The 16,024-nt window shown below is 39.0% G+C and overlaps 1 protein-coding gene across 1 annotated transcript; it reads right to left on the reverse strand.

Annotated features, from left to right (window-relative positions):
* Nucleotides 1–1,827: 1,827 nt before the first annotated feature.
* On the reverse strand, nt 1,828–6,908 carry spag8 (sperm associated antigen 8). The gene is made up of 6 exons (XM_064943797.1): nt 6,673–6,908; nt 6,215–6,374; nt 5,912–5,957; nt 4,779–4,893; nt 4,527–4,589; nt 1,828–3,217 (listed from the first exon to the last, which is right to left on the reverse strand). The coding sequence occupies exons 1-6, from the start codon at nt 6,742–6,744 to the stop codon at nt 3,104–3,106; spliced, it is 570 nt and encodes a 189-aa protein (XP_064799869.1). The 5' UTR covers nt 6,745–6,908; the 3' UTR covers nt 1,828–3,103.
* Nucleotides 6,909–16,024: the final 9,116 nt, after the last annotated feature.

Here is a 16,024-nt window from a genome sequence, read left to right on the forward strand (position 1 = left end):
AGCATATACGAATACATATGAGATAAATAATGTAGGGTATGTAAACATTATATTAAGTAGCATTGTTTAAAGTGGCTAGTGATATATAGTCAGCCACCAATTGTGCAAGTTCTCCCACTTACAATGATGAAAGAGTCCTGTAATTTTCATCATAGGTACACTTCAACTATGACAGACAAAATTAGGAGAAAAAAATCCAGAAAATCACATTGTAGGATTTTTTATGAATTTATTTGCAAATTATGGTGGAAAATATGTATTTGGTCAATAACAAAAGTTTATCTCAATACTTTGTTATATACCCTTTGTTGGCAATGACAGAGGTCAAACGTTTTCTGTAAGTCTTCACAAGGTTTTCACACACTGTTGCTGGTACTTTGGCCCATTCCTCCATGCAGATCTCCTCTAGAGCGGTGATGTTTTGGGGCTGTTGCTGGGCAACACAGACTTTCAACTCCCTCCAAAGATTTTCTATGGGGTTGAGATCTGGAGACTGGCTAGGCCAATCCAGGACCTTGAAATGCTTCTTACGAAGCCAATCCTTTGTTGCCCGGGCGGTGTGTTTGGGATCATTGTCATGCTGAACGACCCAGCCACGTTTCATCTTCAATGCCCTTGCTGATGGAAGGAGGTTTTCACTCAAAATCTCACGATACATGGCCCCATTCATTCTTTCCTTTACACGGATCAGTCGTCCTGGTCCCTTTGCAGAAAAACAGCCCCAAAGCATGATGTTTCCACCCCCATGCTTCACAGTAGGTTTGGTGTTCTATGGATGCAACTCAGTATTCTTTGTCCTCCAAACACGACGAGTTGAGTTTTTACCAAAAAGTTCTATTTTGGTTTCATCTGACCATATGACATTCTCCCAATCTTCTTCTGGATCATCCAAATGCTCTCTAGCAAACTTCAGACGGGCCTGGACATGTACTGGCTTAAGCAGGGGGACACGTCTGGCACTGCAGGATTTGAGTCCCTGGCGGCGTAGTGTGTTACTGATGGTAGGCTTTGTTACTTTGGTCCCAGCTCTCTGCAGGTCATTCACTAGGTCCCCCCGTGTGGTTCTGGGATTTTTGCTCACCGTTCTTGTGATAATTTTGACCCCACGGGGTGAGATCTTGCGTGGAGCCCCAGATCGAGGGAGATTATTAGTGGTCTTGTATGTCTTCCATTTCCTAATAATTGCTCCCACAGTTAATTTCTTCAAACCAAGCTGCTTACCTATTGCAGATTCAGTCTTCCCAGCCTGGTGCAGGTCTACAATTTTGTTTCTGGTGTCCTTTGAAAGCTCTTTGGTCTTGGCCATAGTGGAGTTTGGAGTGTGACTGTTTGAGGTTGTGGACAGGTGTCTTTAATACTGATAACAAGTTCAAACAGTTGCCATTAATACAGGTAACGGGTGGAGGACAGAGGACCCTCTTAAAGAAGAAGTTACAGGTCTGTGAGAGCCAGAAATCTTGCTTGTTTGTAGGTGACCAAATACTTATTTTCCACCATAATTTGCAAATAAATAAATAAAAAATCCTACAATGTGATTTTCTGGATTTTTTTCTCTCATTTTGTCTGTCATAGTTGAAGTGTACCTATGATGAAAATTACAGGCCTCCCTCGTCTTTTTAAGTGGGAGAACTTGCACAATTGATGGCTGACTAAATACTTTTTTGCCCCACTGTAAGTGTCACATAAGTCTCTCATCACTTTTGTCTCCCCTTCAGGGAGTGTACAGTATCCAAATCTGTACATATGTGTGCATACAAATGTTTAAATTAAATTAAATGATACTGTAGAATTCAGTAGAAGAATGAAGGATGAATATGAGTAATGGTTGAGTCATCAAAGGCTCCTGGTTTTATTTTTTGAAGAGAGTTGAAGGGAGGGTGAAGAACGCCATTAGCATTTTTGATACAATTTGGGAGGAGAGACAACAACAACCAAGAAGGGAACTTTAGACGGGGAATGCATTGAAGGAATTTCTACTGCAGGTATGTAGGCCTACTGTATCACAAGCACATAGTTCATAAGATGGTTCAACATTTGTCTCCTCTGACAAAAGCACTACATCCATTTTAATAACTCAGAGCAGTGCTCCCTTCACAGGGAAATACAGAGAATTAAGTATTGTAATACATTTTTTATAAACTTAAACAAATACACCGTTATGGATAGATCAAAACATACATTATTAATTGAAATTAATCATGGAAGAAAATTAGTAGCCAAATTTATTCAATGAATATTTACTTTTTCACAGTTAATTTGAATTAAAACAATTATATGCAATATATTTCACTTGGCTGGAAGTAGATAAATGGCATCTGTTTCAGACATCAATTGTTTCCCCCTCTAATCCCATGAGGTAAGGAAATGTTTTGGGGGATAATTTGCATAAGTGTAGTCTAAAATTACTTGTTGCCATAGCTACCTCCTCATAATCTCTGCTGAAAGCAAGAGGAGAGAGGAACACAATGTAGACATGTCTCTTGATTGACAGAACAGGAATCTGAATTGGAGCCATGCTCTCTAAAGTAAGGAGGCTGCATGAACATCAATATGAACATCAATATTTCTGACATCTGTAAGGCGGAGGAGGCTTCTGTGTGCCTCTCTTTCTAACGCTGGAAAAACACTTTCCTCATCTCAGAAAACAAATGGTTTTCTTGCCATTTGTCCAAGGACAATAGCCAGATCCATTTTTGCCCAGCACAGAGGAAAGTGGAACATGTGGCTTTCTGTTGTTCTGCACTGCTCAATTGTGGTAATTACAAGTTGCAAAGGTTTGAGAAAAAGACCATAGGAGAAAATAACCTACAAACAAAAATAAAAGCATGAACAAACAGAGAGAATATTCTTAATACAAAGCTCTGGTATGAATAAAAAAACAACAACTGTAATTCTGCAAGGAGACAATGACCCTGAAATAAAGTTACAATTCAAAACCATTCATCTGTCTGCTTGTGTTAAATAATTTGTGCAGTACTTACACAATTCATATACAGTGCAGAGACTAGACCTAATTGAAATGATAAACAGAGCAATATTCATACACAATATTATGGAACAATAATTTAATACCACTGTGTCCAATGCGCACATGAGTAACAGTTTAATTCTCCGGTGTGTACAGAATAGGCTTGTCATCCATGTGTTCACTGATAGGTGTGCTGAAGGTGGCATTCTTCTTGAATGGGGTATCCCTGGTTCTCACCGCTGTCACACCCTGAGACGGCAGAACATGGTACATGTTACTTGCTGTTGTTTAAAAAGTTTTTTGTGTAGACTGTAGAGTATTATCAGACTACAGTGAAGGTATGCTAGGTATGCTATTATTACAGTATCTGCTCATTTAAGGCTTAAATTAACTGAGTTAAAAAGTGGATGAGATGTATCATTTCTTTCTTAAATTGTACCCCTTTTTCTCCCCAATTTCGTGGTATCCAATTGTTTAGTAGCTACTATCTTGTCTCATCGCTACAACTCCCGTACGGGCTCGGGAGAGAGGAAGGTTGAAAGTCATGCGTCCTCCGATACACAACCCAACCTGGTGCTTGATGAGACAAGGATTTCCTCCCTAACCCAGACGACGCTAGGCCAATTGTGCGTAGGCCACGACCGGGATACGACAGAGCCTGGACGCGAACCCAGAGTCTCTGGTGGCGCAGCCGGTGGTGCAGTACAGCGCCCTTAACCACTGCGCAACCCGGGAGGCGAGATGTATCATTTCATTCAGAAATCGACAGTAGCCTGTACCAGCTGTGCTCTTTAAAGTCTATTGGCAGAATTTAATAAGATGTCTTATTGAAGGGCACTTTGAGACCACATTCAAAATGGAGGCTTGTAAATAGCCATCAAATATGACACCAAAATTACAAACATATGCTAAATCATTTTCATTTGTTAATATCTTACATATCAACAGCCATCAAATACTAAAACTCAAGGGCCAGATGTACAACAATACTGATGGTTTAATTGAGAAAATAAAAACCAGATTGTGCAGTAGAGATTAATATAATATGAATACTATATTAATATAAATACTATATAATTATATAATATAATGTTAGGAGTGAGTCCCAAAGAGTACAAACCTAAGGATACTTAAGAATATAAGGCTATGGGTCCTGTAACCTTGATAGGGTAAATAAAATGCTTCTGAAAAGAATTGCTTTCTTTACACACTCGTGTAATGTTTTACTGAGTTGTGGGTATGTGGGAGGTCTCTTCCAGCAATTTATTGTATTCAATTTTGTAAGTGGAATAGCCAAGCAACAAATGCTTTACAAACACAGACAGACCACTAACGCCACAGTCACTGTACTATAGCAGAGTAAATGACACAACACACAAAAGCTGACTTAATAATTGAAAATAATATAGATGAAAAAATGTAACAACGGCATTTTGTCTAGTGTTGACTATAATGTTAAGCAGCCATCCAGTAATAGTAAAAACATGGTGCTCTCTCCATTTACGATAATGTAGAGAGGGTTATGCAAATGGGTGAGTAATGTAATAATCAGACCAACCTGTATCTGATGATGATTCTCACTCCAAAATGTAATTGCCTGATCGCTTTTGTAGTCATGCTCCTAATCACAGCAAACCAAGAATGCATTAGAAATGAACATTCTGTTCAAGTATGAGTTGAATAATGCTGAAGTCATTTTTATATTTGAAAGACAGGAAAATGATAAAAGGTAACTAGTCCCAAAACAAGGTGTCTCACAAAGAGTGGAATTTTGTAATCATGTTCATAGAATATACTTGATTTAGAAGACCTTTAGTGGTGAAGGCAGGGAAGGCAGAAAGCCTTCAACTTTGTAGTCCTCCTTGGTAGTGGAGCAGAACTCTGTTTTGGGAGGCTCAGGGTTAAATTCTGCATGTGTCTGCTCACTGTGGGATAGAGGAGGAGTGCCATATCAGCATGAGAACCTACAGCAATAGCCTTATCTGTCTCTGCTACTCTGACATTGTTTTCTCACATTTTCACATTGCTGAACTTTAGATTACTATTTTTAAATCTATCAGTAGCTGCATTGCTGTGTGTAAGGTCTATGCAGTGATAAAGGCTATTTATTCTTAGGCTTACATGATTAGTGTATGAATATGCATAATAATACATTCATTACCATATGAATCAAAATAACATAGTTCCACTGTTATTCTACATTATTCATACAGGTTGTCATAACATACATAACATACTTATCTGTGGTGTAAACTCCCTGTCCTATCTCTTCATAACTGGTGTCCACAGATCCAAATTAAATTCTCACGTTGAGCAGCTTCCAAGAAGTGTTGATATGTTGACATTTACTCTTACTGTTTCCCTACAGCAGACTATTGCCATGGAAAAACAAAGCAACACTCTCCAAACCACTATTAAAGGTTCTATGACTAATGCTACTTATTTAAATTGATGTTATTTTTGTCATAATAAACTAGTTAGAGCCTTGTTAATGTTCTTTACATTTAACTTTGAGCATTCAGTAAAAATCTAGCTCAGTTTTGTGACTGTGCGATTTTGTATGGCATAAGTCAGTGAATATGAGTTGAGACTCTCTCCCCTCCAACAACCCGTTTTAACCTTCTTACCTCCCTTTGTTAAAATCGCTTGTTGGGGGATGTTAACCACATTGTTGTGGACACATTCTATGAACCACATTCCACTGCACATAAATGTTAAATCAGATAATGAAGTCAAATCAAAAAGCACAAAGTGTTCATAGAACTGTAAAACTAACCAAGACTTGTTAATTACATCACTTTCCTTCTACCAGTTCCGCTCAAGGCATCGATTGAACAGTGTTGTGTCACGTCTCGAGTAATATATATATATTTTTCAAGTTTGAATGTGTTGTTCACATTATGATAACTGTTATGAAATGATACTTTGGTCAGTTAGGCCTACCTTATTTTCTTCAGCAGATCATTTTCCAAAAGTTCTCCTCTGAGGCCTTAACAAATAAAACAAATAAAACATGGGCAAAACACAAACCGAACTCTAAAATGCTTGAGTGAATTTTAATCAAGTCAGCCAGTGAGACAGCATAACAGGATGCTTATGAACAGTTTGCACAGTAGTAAGGTTACAGTATGTTTGAATGTGGCATGGCATCCACTGAATCTAAAACTCATTGCAGGAAAAATCTATTCAAGGTCGGCTGGATGTAGATATGTTTATTGGTGTTCAATGTTCTTATTCTGTACCTACCTCTTTGTCTCACCCCGTGACCCCTGGGAGGGGTGAAAGCAGCATTCACTGTGGTGACACCTTGAACTTTGGATGACAGATCCATTGTGAGAATCCCTTTATGTCCATTTTTGTGGATGTGCGCTCTGGACCTCTCATTGTCAAGGACGGCAGTGGCCCGCTGAATGAATGTAATTCCAAAGACTAATAAAAAGCTGTGCCATGTGTGACAACATATTGTTGTTTTCAATCATTTTTAATTGGTTAAAGGAGTGACTTGTACTAATGACCTATTAAGGATGGCACTCATAGCTAACTGAGAAAACAGGAGGGAGAACATGCGAGCCCTCATATACCTGAACTTAGCTATACATGTAGGCCTACCGCTAACTTACATCTCTCGCCCTCACACACGCACACACACACACACCACTACCAGCTTTCATATTGAGACAACTTTTGCCGAGAAAAAAACTCACCTCCTCTACCCAGTTATACAGCAAACATTTTCCAATAGATTTTTGTTCAACAGAAGTGTCCAACGCAGTCATTATATTTGCATTACAATGCACTTAGTTAGTAGTGTGAAATCGTAATTTATCTTGTGAAACCAAGATAGTTGATGTAGCTAGCTAGCTTGCTTCTAGCTAAACGTAGCTACCACTATTTATTATTCTGTTGTGGAAGTGTAACCCTAACAACTGTAAACAAACGACATCGTGACGTCATTCGAAAATAAGCATAGAGATAATTTTGGGTCTTTGCGGGTCAAATAAGCTTGTTGACCAATCAGGGCCGGAATATGACTGCAAGTCACATAATAATTTAACACGTTCATTCTTTTTTTTACGTAGTTATTACACATTGATTACACCATCACTCGTATTTCATATGTCACAGCATTCACCGATATGTATGCCATGATGTTAATAATAACATCTGTATCAAATATATTTGTATTTTTTTTATCCTGCTCTTATTTCAAATGATCACATAGACGTTTTTCCATTTGGTCGAACAAATAATGCCTTAATACCAACGCGGTATTGTAAACATGACGTGCAATTTCAGCACACACAACATTCTATAATATAATTTTGTTATTAAATCCTTGGTGTAAAGTTTTAATATAATTTGGCCCATAAAGCACTATATTTTATGTAGCTAACATTCACATCACTCAATGTGTATTTGTGTCCACACCCCAATTTCAAAACCCTGTTTTCAGTATTTGCACTGTGCAGCTAAACCGCATATAGTCAGTACCTGCTCTAAAAGGGTGGATGGATTTGTCCTCAGATGTGCCCATTGGTTGTGCACAAAGCAGCCAGTCATGACACGTTTTCTCCCGAGACCCTTGGGATGGGGAAAGGGATGGCAGGGTATACACTGATTCCAAACAGCTGTCCAGATGACGGAGCAAAATTTAAATGTAGCTTCCTGTCTATTCACCAGACAGCCATTTTATTTAAAAAATGCCAATGCTTTCTGCTCTTAAAAAGTGTGTGTGTGTGTGTGTGTGTGTGTGTGTGTGTGTGTGTGTGTGTGTGCGTGCGTGCGCGTGTGCGTGTGTGCGTGTGTGTGCGTGTGTGCGTGTGTGTGCGTGTATGTGTGTGTAACAGTACAGACTGAGGTGTCTCTTGTGAGAGGAAAGACAAATGACATGGATATGTAGAGGATGGAAGGTATGGCATGAAATGCAGGAATGTGAAATGCATTGTTTTGGTTCCAAGAGAAGAAATGGCCCCCTGAGGTACAATTACAGTGAATAAAGAAGATGTTATTGTGTTTGGAGGCATTGTGATTGGAGAAACACTGCCCTGTGTCTGCCCTGAATATTTTTCTCTCCAAGGCATCTGCCCTATGAATTAATTTCATACACATCAAATCAAATATTTTTCCTGACTAAAAAAAATATGAAAAAAGCATAGTGTGTGCAGGATTCATTCATGGTATCATCACAATCCAATTCCAAAGGCTGGTTTGCTTATTGTTTTGTAGACTTTCCATTGGTGCACAGAAGCACTATCCACAATAGAAATAAGGAAAGGTGAATACAATGGAGGAAAACAACGGATATGCCTCAATTAACATCAAAGCAAAGCTCTATAATGGAAGGCCACAATGTTGAAGATGATGACTTAGGAGTAACCCAAAATGACTTAGAACTCAACTTCATTCTCTGCATCTCTGCATGTCCGCAAAATGTAAAAAGTCATCACAATTAGACGGTCCCCATTGACTAGATCTTTCCGTATATTGTACATGGTATGACACTATAATTTGGTGCAGTAGTATTTACTGCTTGCCAAAACAATGAACACAATTGCACATATTTATATTGTGATGAAAACAATGTGTTAATATTCTGTGAACTGAACACTTAACAGTGAATTTTGTATTGAATGATGATATTTTATTTAAACGCAAATCTAGCTGAAAGACGATGGCCAAAGCATACCCATGATGCTGCACAACGATTTAAGGCAATACGTCATCATTTTACTCAAAGTATGATATATTTGGGCTTGAAGTAACATATCCATGTGAATGCGGTATCTTTTCCTACGATATGACACACAAATTATGTTCAACCTAAGTTTCATTTCAGGGCTTGGTTTTAATTGAAAGTTACCACCCACCAACAAGCCTGGCATTGTTAATTAATCAGAAACAGCTACAAAATTAATCCTCTTTGCAACTGAGATGAACCAAACATCCTTGTGTCTGCTTGGCCGTCTGAGCCATGAAGCAAATTAGAATAGGATCTGGAAACGTATGTTTTTTAACCTCCACTATTTTTAACATAAAATTATCAAAATCATTGAAGCCTATCATTTCACTTCCCATGTGAGAACCATGAGCACTTCCTGATTTGGCTTTGCTGTACCGCAGCCAAAGCCTGCCAGCAGCTTACCTGCCAAGGGTTGTACCATGTCCATTAGAATTTCGCATTTCAATAGTTATACATATTACCGGAGCTTCATCTTATTCTTTCAAACCTTTTCTTCTGGCAGATTTGCGGCTGCCATTCATGAAAGACTACACAAATGTGGAGATAACAATAGTTGACGAAGTCAAAGTTAGTCCAGTGGTTTCCATCTGTGGCGAATTTTTACCTAAATGAATGCTTATGACAAATCCAACTCCAGAACCAGCTATAAAGCCAGCTGGCTAATATTTTTAAGATGGTGTAGTAGTAAAAGCAAATGCAACAACATAACATGAGCTAGCTAGACAAGGTTAGCAAGATCGCTAGCTAGTGCTGAAATGGATTTGAGCATACTTTACGTTTCAACACAGATCCGAAAATTGCTTGTACGCAATTGAGAAAAACGGTAAGCTCCACACCAGCTTTACTCAGTTCAGGTGCAAGGCAAAACAATTACATACGTTGTTAAAATAAACATGTGCCTGCACACCTTTAATACGTCCTAAACGTGAAACTTTACAGCACAATCATCCCCAAAATGACTAGATCTTTCAAATTCCTGCATGAACTCCTGCATAATTTCAGTGAAATTATAAATATCTCTGAGTGAATGGCTGTTTACATGTACAGTGCATTTGGAAAATATTAAGAACCCTTGACATTTTCCAAATTTTGTTATGTTACAGCCTTATTCTAAAATGGATGAAATTGTTTTTAGAAATTTTTGCAAATATATTCAAAATAAAAAATATCACATTTACATAAGTATTCAGCCCCTTTACTCAGTACTTTGTTGAAGCACCTTTGGCAGCAATTACAGCCTCAAGTCTTCTTGGGTATGACGCTACAAACTTGGCACACCTGTATTTGTGTGCTTAGGGTCGTTGTCCTGTTGGAAGGTGAACCTTCCCAGTCTGAGGTGCTGAGCGCTCTGGAGCAGGTTTTCATCAAGAATCTCTCAGTACTTTGCTCCATTTATCTTTCCCTCTATCCTGACTAGTCTCCCAGTCCCAGCCATTGAAAATCATTGCCACACCATGATGCTGCCTTCCACCATGCTTCACCGTAGGGATGGTGGCAGGTTTCCTACAGACATGACACGGGATTCAGGCCAAAGAGTTCAATCTTGATTTCATCAGACCAGAGAATCTTGTTTCTCATGGTCTGAAAGTCCTTTAGGTGTCTTTTGGCAAACTCCAAGGGGGCTTTCATTTGCCTTTTACTGAGGAGTAGCTTCCATCTCGAGCTTTGTCAGCGTGACCATCGGGTTCGTGGTCACCTCCCTGACCAAGGTCCTACTCCCCTGATTGCTCAGTTTGGCTGTGTGGCCAGCTGTAGGAAAAGTCTTGGTTCTTCCAAACTTCTTCCATTTAAGAATGATGGAGGCCACTGTGTTCTTGGGGACCTTCAATGCTGCATACATTTTTTGGTACCCTTCCCCAGATCTGTGCCTCGACACAATCCTGTCTCGGAGCTCTAAGGACAATTCCTTCGACCTCATGGCTTGGCTTTTGCTCTGACATGCACTGTCAACTGTGGGATCTTATATAGACAGGTGTGTGCCTTTCCAAATCATGTCCAATCAATTTAATTTACCACAGGTGGACTCCAATCAAGTTGTAGAAACATCTTAAAGATGATCAATGGAAGCAGGATGCACCTGAGCACAATTTCGAGTCTCATAGCGAAGGGTCTGAATACTAAATTTGCAAAAATTATAAAACCCTGTTTCTGCTTTGTCATTATGGAGTATTGTATGTAGATTGATGAGGAAAACATTTATTTTATTAATTTTAGAATAAAGCTGTAACATAACAAAATGTTTTATGGCGTTGGTGATTCTACTGTATATTAATCTATTTTCTATGATGAGCAGTTCCATTGAATATACAATAGCCTATAACAAAAACATGTGACGAACAGACAAATCACGGAGTAAGTCATGGAGTAGTCTGTCACAGCAACCCAAACATAATGGGATCCTGTTACTGAGTAACACAACAGAGGAGTTTCTTGTAAAGGCCTAACCACTCAAGTCTTTTTTACATGAGCCATCAGACAGCCCATGTGTCTGGAATGGTCTACCTCCACAGTATAAAGCGTGGTCAGAAATCCAGTCAATGTTTTATTGAAGCTAGATTTTTCATATGGCGCAAAACGATCCTCCCAACCAGATTATTCATGCGTTGTGATGTATGAAGACTTTTTGGGTGAAATCATCAGAACTCCTTGAGACATTTTCTCTTTGTATCATTCCACATGGGAGCAGAATAACAATTTGGCAACAAACACATCATGCCAAGAATCGCACCCAGTTTCTACTTGGCATTACTTACATTGGAACTAATTAGTTGAATTAACACTTTGATAACAAAGACCTAAGAAAAGAGAGTGAAAAGGTCTCATACATTACAAACCTTACCTATTTCCCACTTACATTTACATTACATTTAAGTCATTTGGCAGACGCTCTTATCCAGAGCGACTTACAACTTAAAAATAGTCAATGCACAACACTCATAGCAAATGTTCAAGTCCCCTTTGAAATACAACATTACTAATGCTCATAATCCAGAGTCTTGGAACAACATTCCAAAACCCAATATTAACGGTTTGGTCACCGAGGTGTGTGTGATTTGGAAGGGGATCAGATTTTATCGAGCATGTCCATATAATGAATTATTCCTTCATTTCACTAAGAAAAAAACCTGAAATACTTTCCGCAAAACATGTTTTTGTCTCTCTCTTACACAACACCCAGAGAGCTTGTGTTGCTATTTATACTCTGCATCATGATTACTTGTTGTCTGACCATCACCATGGCTACTGGTATCTCTGCAGATCTCTTTGTGTGTGTAACCTGTGTATGTGTATGGGAGATTATACATCCTTAAGTGCTCAAAGATGAGAAGATGGCTTTGCCTCTTGTTATTGCATTTAGCGACCCCTTCATGACTCAGACCTATTTGGGTCCATATGGCTTTTATGGTATCTCTGCACTGTATCTAATGAGTGATTTAGGTGGAGGTAGCCTCTGATCTAGGATCGGCTTTCATCCATTGCCTTTTATCCAAGCCTAACCTTATCCATTAGCTATAGAGCAAAACTGACCTTACATCAGATCTGAACTTCTATCTTCCATTCAGACCCTAATTAGTTTGTATTCATCTCTAAATCCCAATGCAATAGTGCCTGCTGCCTGAAAGTGTCCTTGGGCACACATGCTAAGTGTCAACGTCAATGCCTTACCCTGGTGAGCTGACTGTTATCCAAAGTCTATATGAAAGACACACTAGATTACCTTCTCTAGGTTCTTCACAGGATAGAAGACTGGAGGACTATGTCATCCATCCTTTAGAAATGGCATGATCTGCCTCTGAATGGTGAGTTTGGTTCAGAAATCCTCACGCCGTAAGTGGAAAGACATAGATTTCTATCACCCCAATCTCAAACTGGCTAGCAGAATGCATGGAATTTCAACAACATAATTCAATTTGTGCCTGTTAATATGTGGCATTCGTCCCTGTTAGATCTGTGCCCTGTATTTACCTAGCTGGAATAACACTTTAGCCTGTTTGGTGCGGCCTGCCTCTTGGTGTTGTTTTAAAGAAGTGCGTTGCCGTGTCCAAAAGGGCCCTGCGTTATGTGAGAGGCACTGTCTCCCCTCGGTGCTTGGCTGGGGTCTTTTTGCGCCCCTCAAACCTGGTGTTTGGGTTGGCATCGTCAGTGTAGTCAGCTGGTCTGCCCACCTTGGCCTCGCACTTCAAAGGGCCTTTTTTTCTATAGTGGTGAGGCAGTGTTGCAGTCAATATGTGATTCTCTGTAAAACACAAACACCTTGAACGCTGCTCTGGACTAGCTGCTACCCCCTCTCCTCGCCCAAGGGCAAACATGGAAGGGGTACCCTGTCCTCTACCCTGCTACTCGACTTTCAAGGATAGAAAAGTTAAGAAAATACATATTGAGGAGTATAAAAAGTCTGCAGTCTTTCATGTTGCCTTGACTGCCTATTTTATCCGGTATTTATGATAGAATGGCATCCATAGTGCATAAAACAAGCATTCTAGTTATGTTATAGAGTCAGGTCTGTCATGGACATGTGGTATATAGCTGTACTCCAATAACCACACACATCACCAAGCAAACACCTGAGGAGGGAGAGGCCTGAAACACACTGGCCACCAACAGATAAACACCCCACTCTGTTATAACTACAGTATCCACAACACCACTGGACACATACAGAGGTCAATACAGTTCCATACTGCGAATGAATAACTCGTGGGGTTCGGACTGTTTGTCTTCTCCACATGTGGTTTATAAGGAAAGTCATGAATGAATGAATCAACAATATGATTTGGAGGTTCTGTTTAATCATCAGATCAATTACAGGTTATAAAAGTTCAATGTGGTTTCAGTTAGGTTTTCACCGTGTCATTACTCTGTTTTCCACAACTTTCAGTGATGTCTGTCTGTTTGAGTGGGTTCTCCACTTGTAAATAAAAGTAGATTTATCGTCATGACATCCTGTTTCAGTAATCTTAGCTGTAGTCACCCCCCATAGCATCCATCCATTTGGTCCTTACATGTTGTCTTATGGAACAGAAGGCCTGTGAAATGCACTTTATCCAATCCCGCCCACCTTAGTCATCACAGATTGGCTAACTTTGACCATTCAGAACACAGACACGCTTTTCAATAAGAAATGGTCCATGGCATTTTCCATCTGGCCACACTGGCAGTACATCACCCACACTAAAATAACCAATGTGATTTGTTCCAGACTGGAAGCCATTAAAGGTCAGAGTTTTAGAAAATGCACACATTTCAGAATGACATTAATGTTCTTAATGTGACTATGGACTGTTTGACCCATTATAAACTGTTGACCTAATTGAAAAATATTTAATTTAAGAAAATACATGCCTACTGCTGTGGCCAGGTAATTTTTGATTTACTTAGTTAGCTTTTAATATATACTGAATAAAAAATAAATGCAACACGCAACAATTTCATAGATTTTACAGAGTTATACAGTTCATATAAGGAAATCAGTCAATTGAAATAAATTGATTAGGCCCTAATCTATGGATTTCACATGACTGGGAATACAGATACGCATCTGTTGGTCACAGATACCTATTTGTGAAAAAAAAGGGAAAAAAAGGTAGGGGCATGGATCAAAAAGCCAGTCAGTATCTGGTCTGACCACCATCATGCAGTGCAGAATCTCCTTCGCATAGAGTGGAAACTGCACATTTTAGAGTGTCCTTTTATTGTCCCCAGCACAAGGTGCACCTGTGTAATGATCATGCTGTTTAATCAACTCCTTGATATGCTACACCTGTCAGGTAGATGGATTATCTTGGCAAAGGAGAAATGCTCAGAAATAAGCTTTTTGTTCATATGGAACATTTCTGAGAAATGTATTTCAGCTCATGAAACATGTGACCAAAGCTTTACATGTTGCGTTTATATTTTTGTTCAGTGTAAGTTCAATATAGATTTTAAGGTTGTTTTGATTTTGAAGAAATATGAAGTGCTTGAATATTATTTTTTTTGTGGGGGGGGGGGGTGATGGACATTTTTTAAATAAATGGAGTAAGAGGACATTAATTGAATTTAAAAAACATAGTACTGCATCCTGATATGCTTTTTTTTTCTTGTATATCATACTAAACCCTGCTAGAAATCCTTATGAAATTTTGATTTTGTCTCTAGCCAGTTGCTTGATTTTAATAGCATCGTGTTTGATTATTTGAGTTGCAATATAATTTAATATTTTCTGTTCGAGCCAGTCTGTCACACCCTGACCTTAGAGAGCCTGTTTATTTCTCTATTTCGTTAGGTCAGGGTGTGATTTGGGTGGGCATTCTAGTTTTCTATTTCTTTGTTGGCCGGGTATGGTTCCCAATCAGAGGTAGCTGTCTATCGTTGTCTCTGATTGGGAATCATACCTAGGCAGCCTGTTTTCCACTTGTGTTTGTGGGATCTTGTTTTTGTTCAGTTACTAGTTAGCCTGCAGAACTTAACATTTGTTTATCTTTTGTTGTTTTTTGGTGTTCATCTAAAAATAAAGATGTACACTTTCCACACTGCGCTTTTGTCTCATTCCGATGACGGACGTAACACAGTCGGCTTGTTTACATCCAATTCTTTTTTGACATTTAACATTCACCTGCAGAAAGAGGAGGCTGGAGTATTAATTTGCTGAAAACAATAATGCAAACTTCTAGATCCCCTTCAACAGAACCATTTTCTCTCTGATAAGGAGAAGGGAAAATAACATTAAAGGAGGCCATTAAAGCATTTCTCTGAGACGAAAACACAGATACCACCTACTTCAAGTTTATTCCTCTTAATTGGGGAACTATGGGAGAACTTCTTAGAGTGTCATTTTCACACAGTATACATGCATGTGTGCTAACGATATCTGAACAAATCAGATTCCTATCTAAAGTGATCAATTTCTTTAAAATGTCTTGGAAAACTACTCTAAGACACAAAAACATCCTCCACTTTAAAGTTTTACAGCTGGGTTTGACCATTGGGCAAAAACCAACCCTTATCAAACAAAGCTAAGTTTTGAAGCAAGACATGCTCGTATGAATAAACAGACAAATGTCCAAAATATACTGTAGTAGGCCTATTTATAGAACAATAATAACAGCTCCCCAAAAATATATACTTCTTTGGACGAGAGTGGTGCGTATTTGAAAAGTTATTATGCAGTAACAACATCTGACCGTAGCAATATCTTATCTGAGGTCATCTCTATAAATCACCAAACAAAACCATTGACGGTTCACCAGCCAACATCTCCTTTTTTGTGCAAATCTCTAGCCAAGCTGACTTTGAACCCATCGTCATCACACCAGCATTCTGTTTGAAGAGGGCTA

This window comes from Oncorhynchus masou, chromosome 28, assembly GCF_036934945.1.
Source record: "Oncorhynchus masou masou isolate Uvic2021 chromosome 28, UVic_Omas_1.1, whole genome shotgun sequence".
NCBI classification, from domain to species: domain Eukaryota; kingdom Metazoa; phylum Chordata; class Actinopteri; order Salmoniformes; family Salmonidae; genus Oncorhynchus; species Oncorhynchus masou.

What these genes read in the sequence shown, in the direction of transcription:
- spag8 (XM_064943797.1), bottom strand. Translation starts at nt 6,744, where the DNA reads ATGACTGCGTTGGACACTTCTGTTGAACAAAAATCTATTGGAAAATGT. An exon ending in TCACGGGGTGAGACAAAGAG is followed by an intron (nt 5,958 to 6,214) that starts GTAGGTACAGAA and finishes TTATTTGTTAAG; the next exon opens with GCCTCAGAGGAGAACTTTTG. An exon ending in CCCTGCCTTCACCACTAAAG is followed by an intron (nt 4,590 to 4,778) that starts GTCTTCTAAATC and finishes TGCTGTGATTAG; the next exon opens with GAGCATGACTACAAAAGCGA.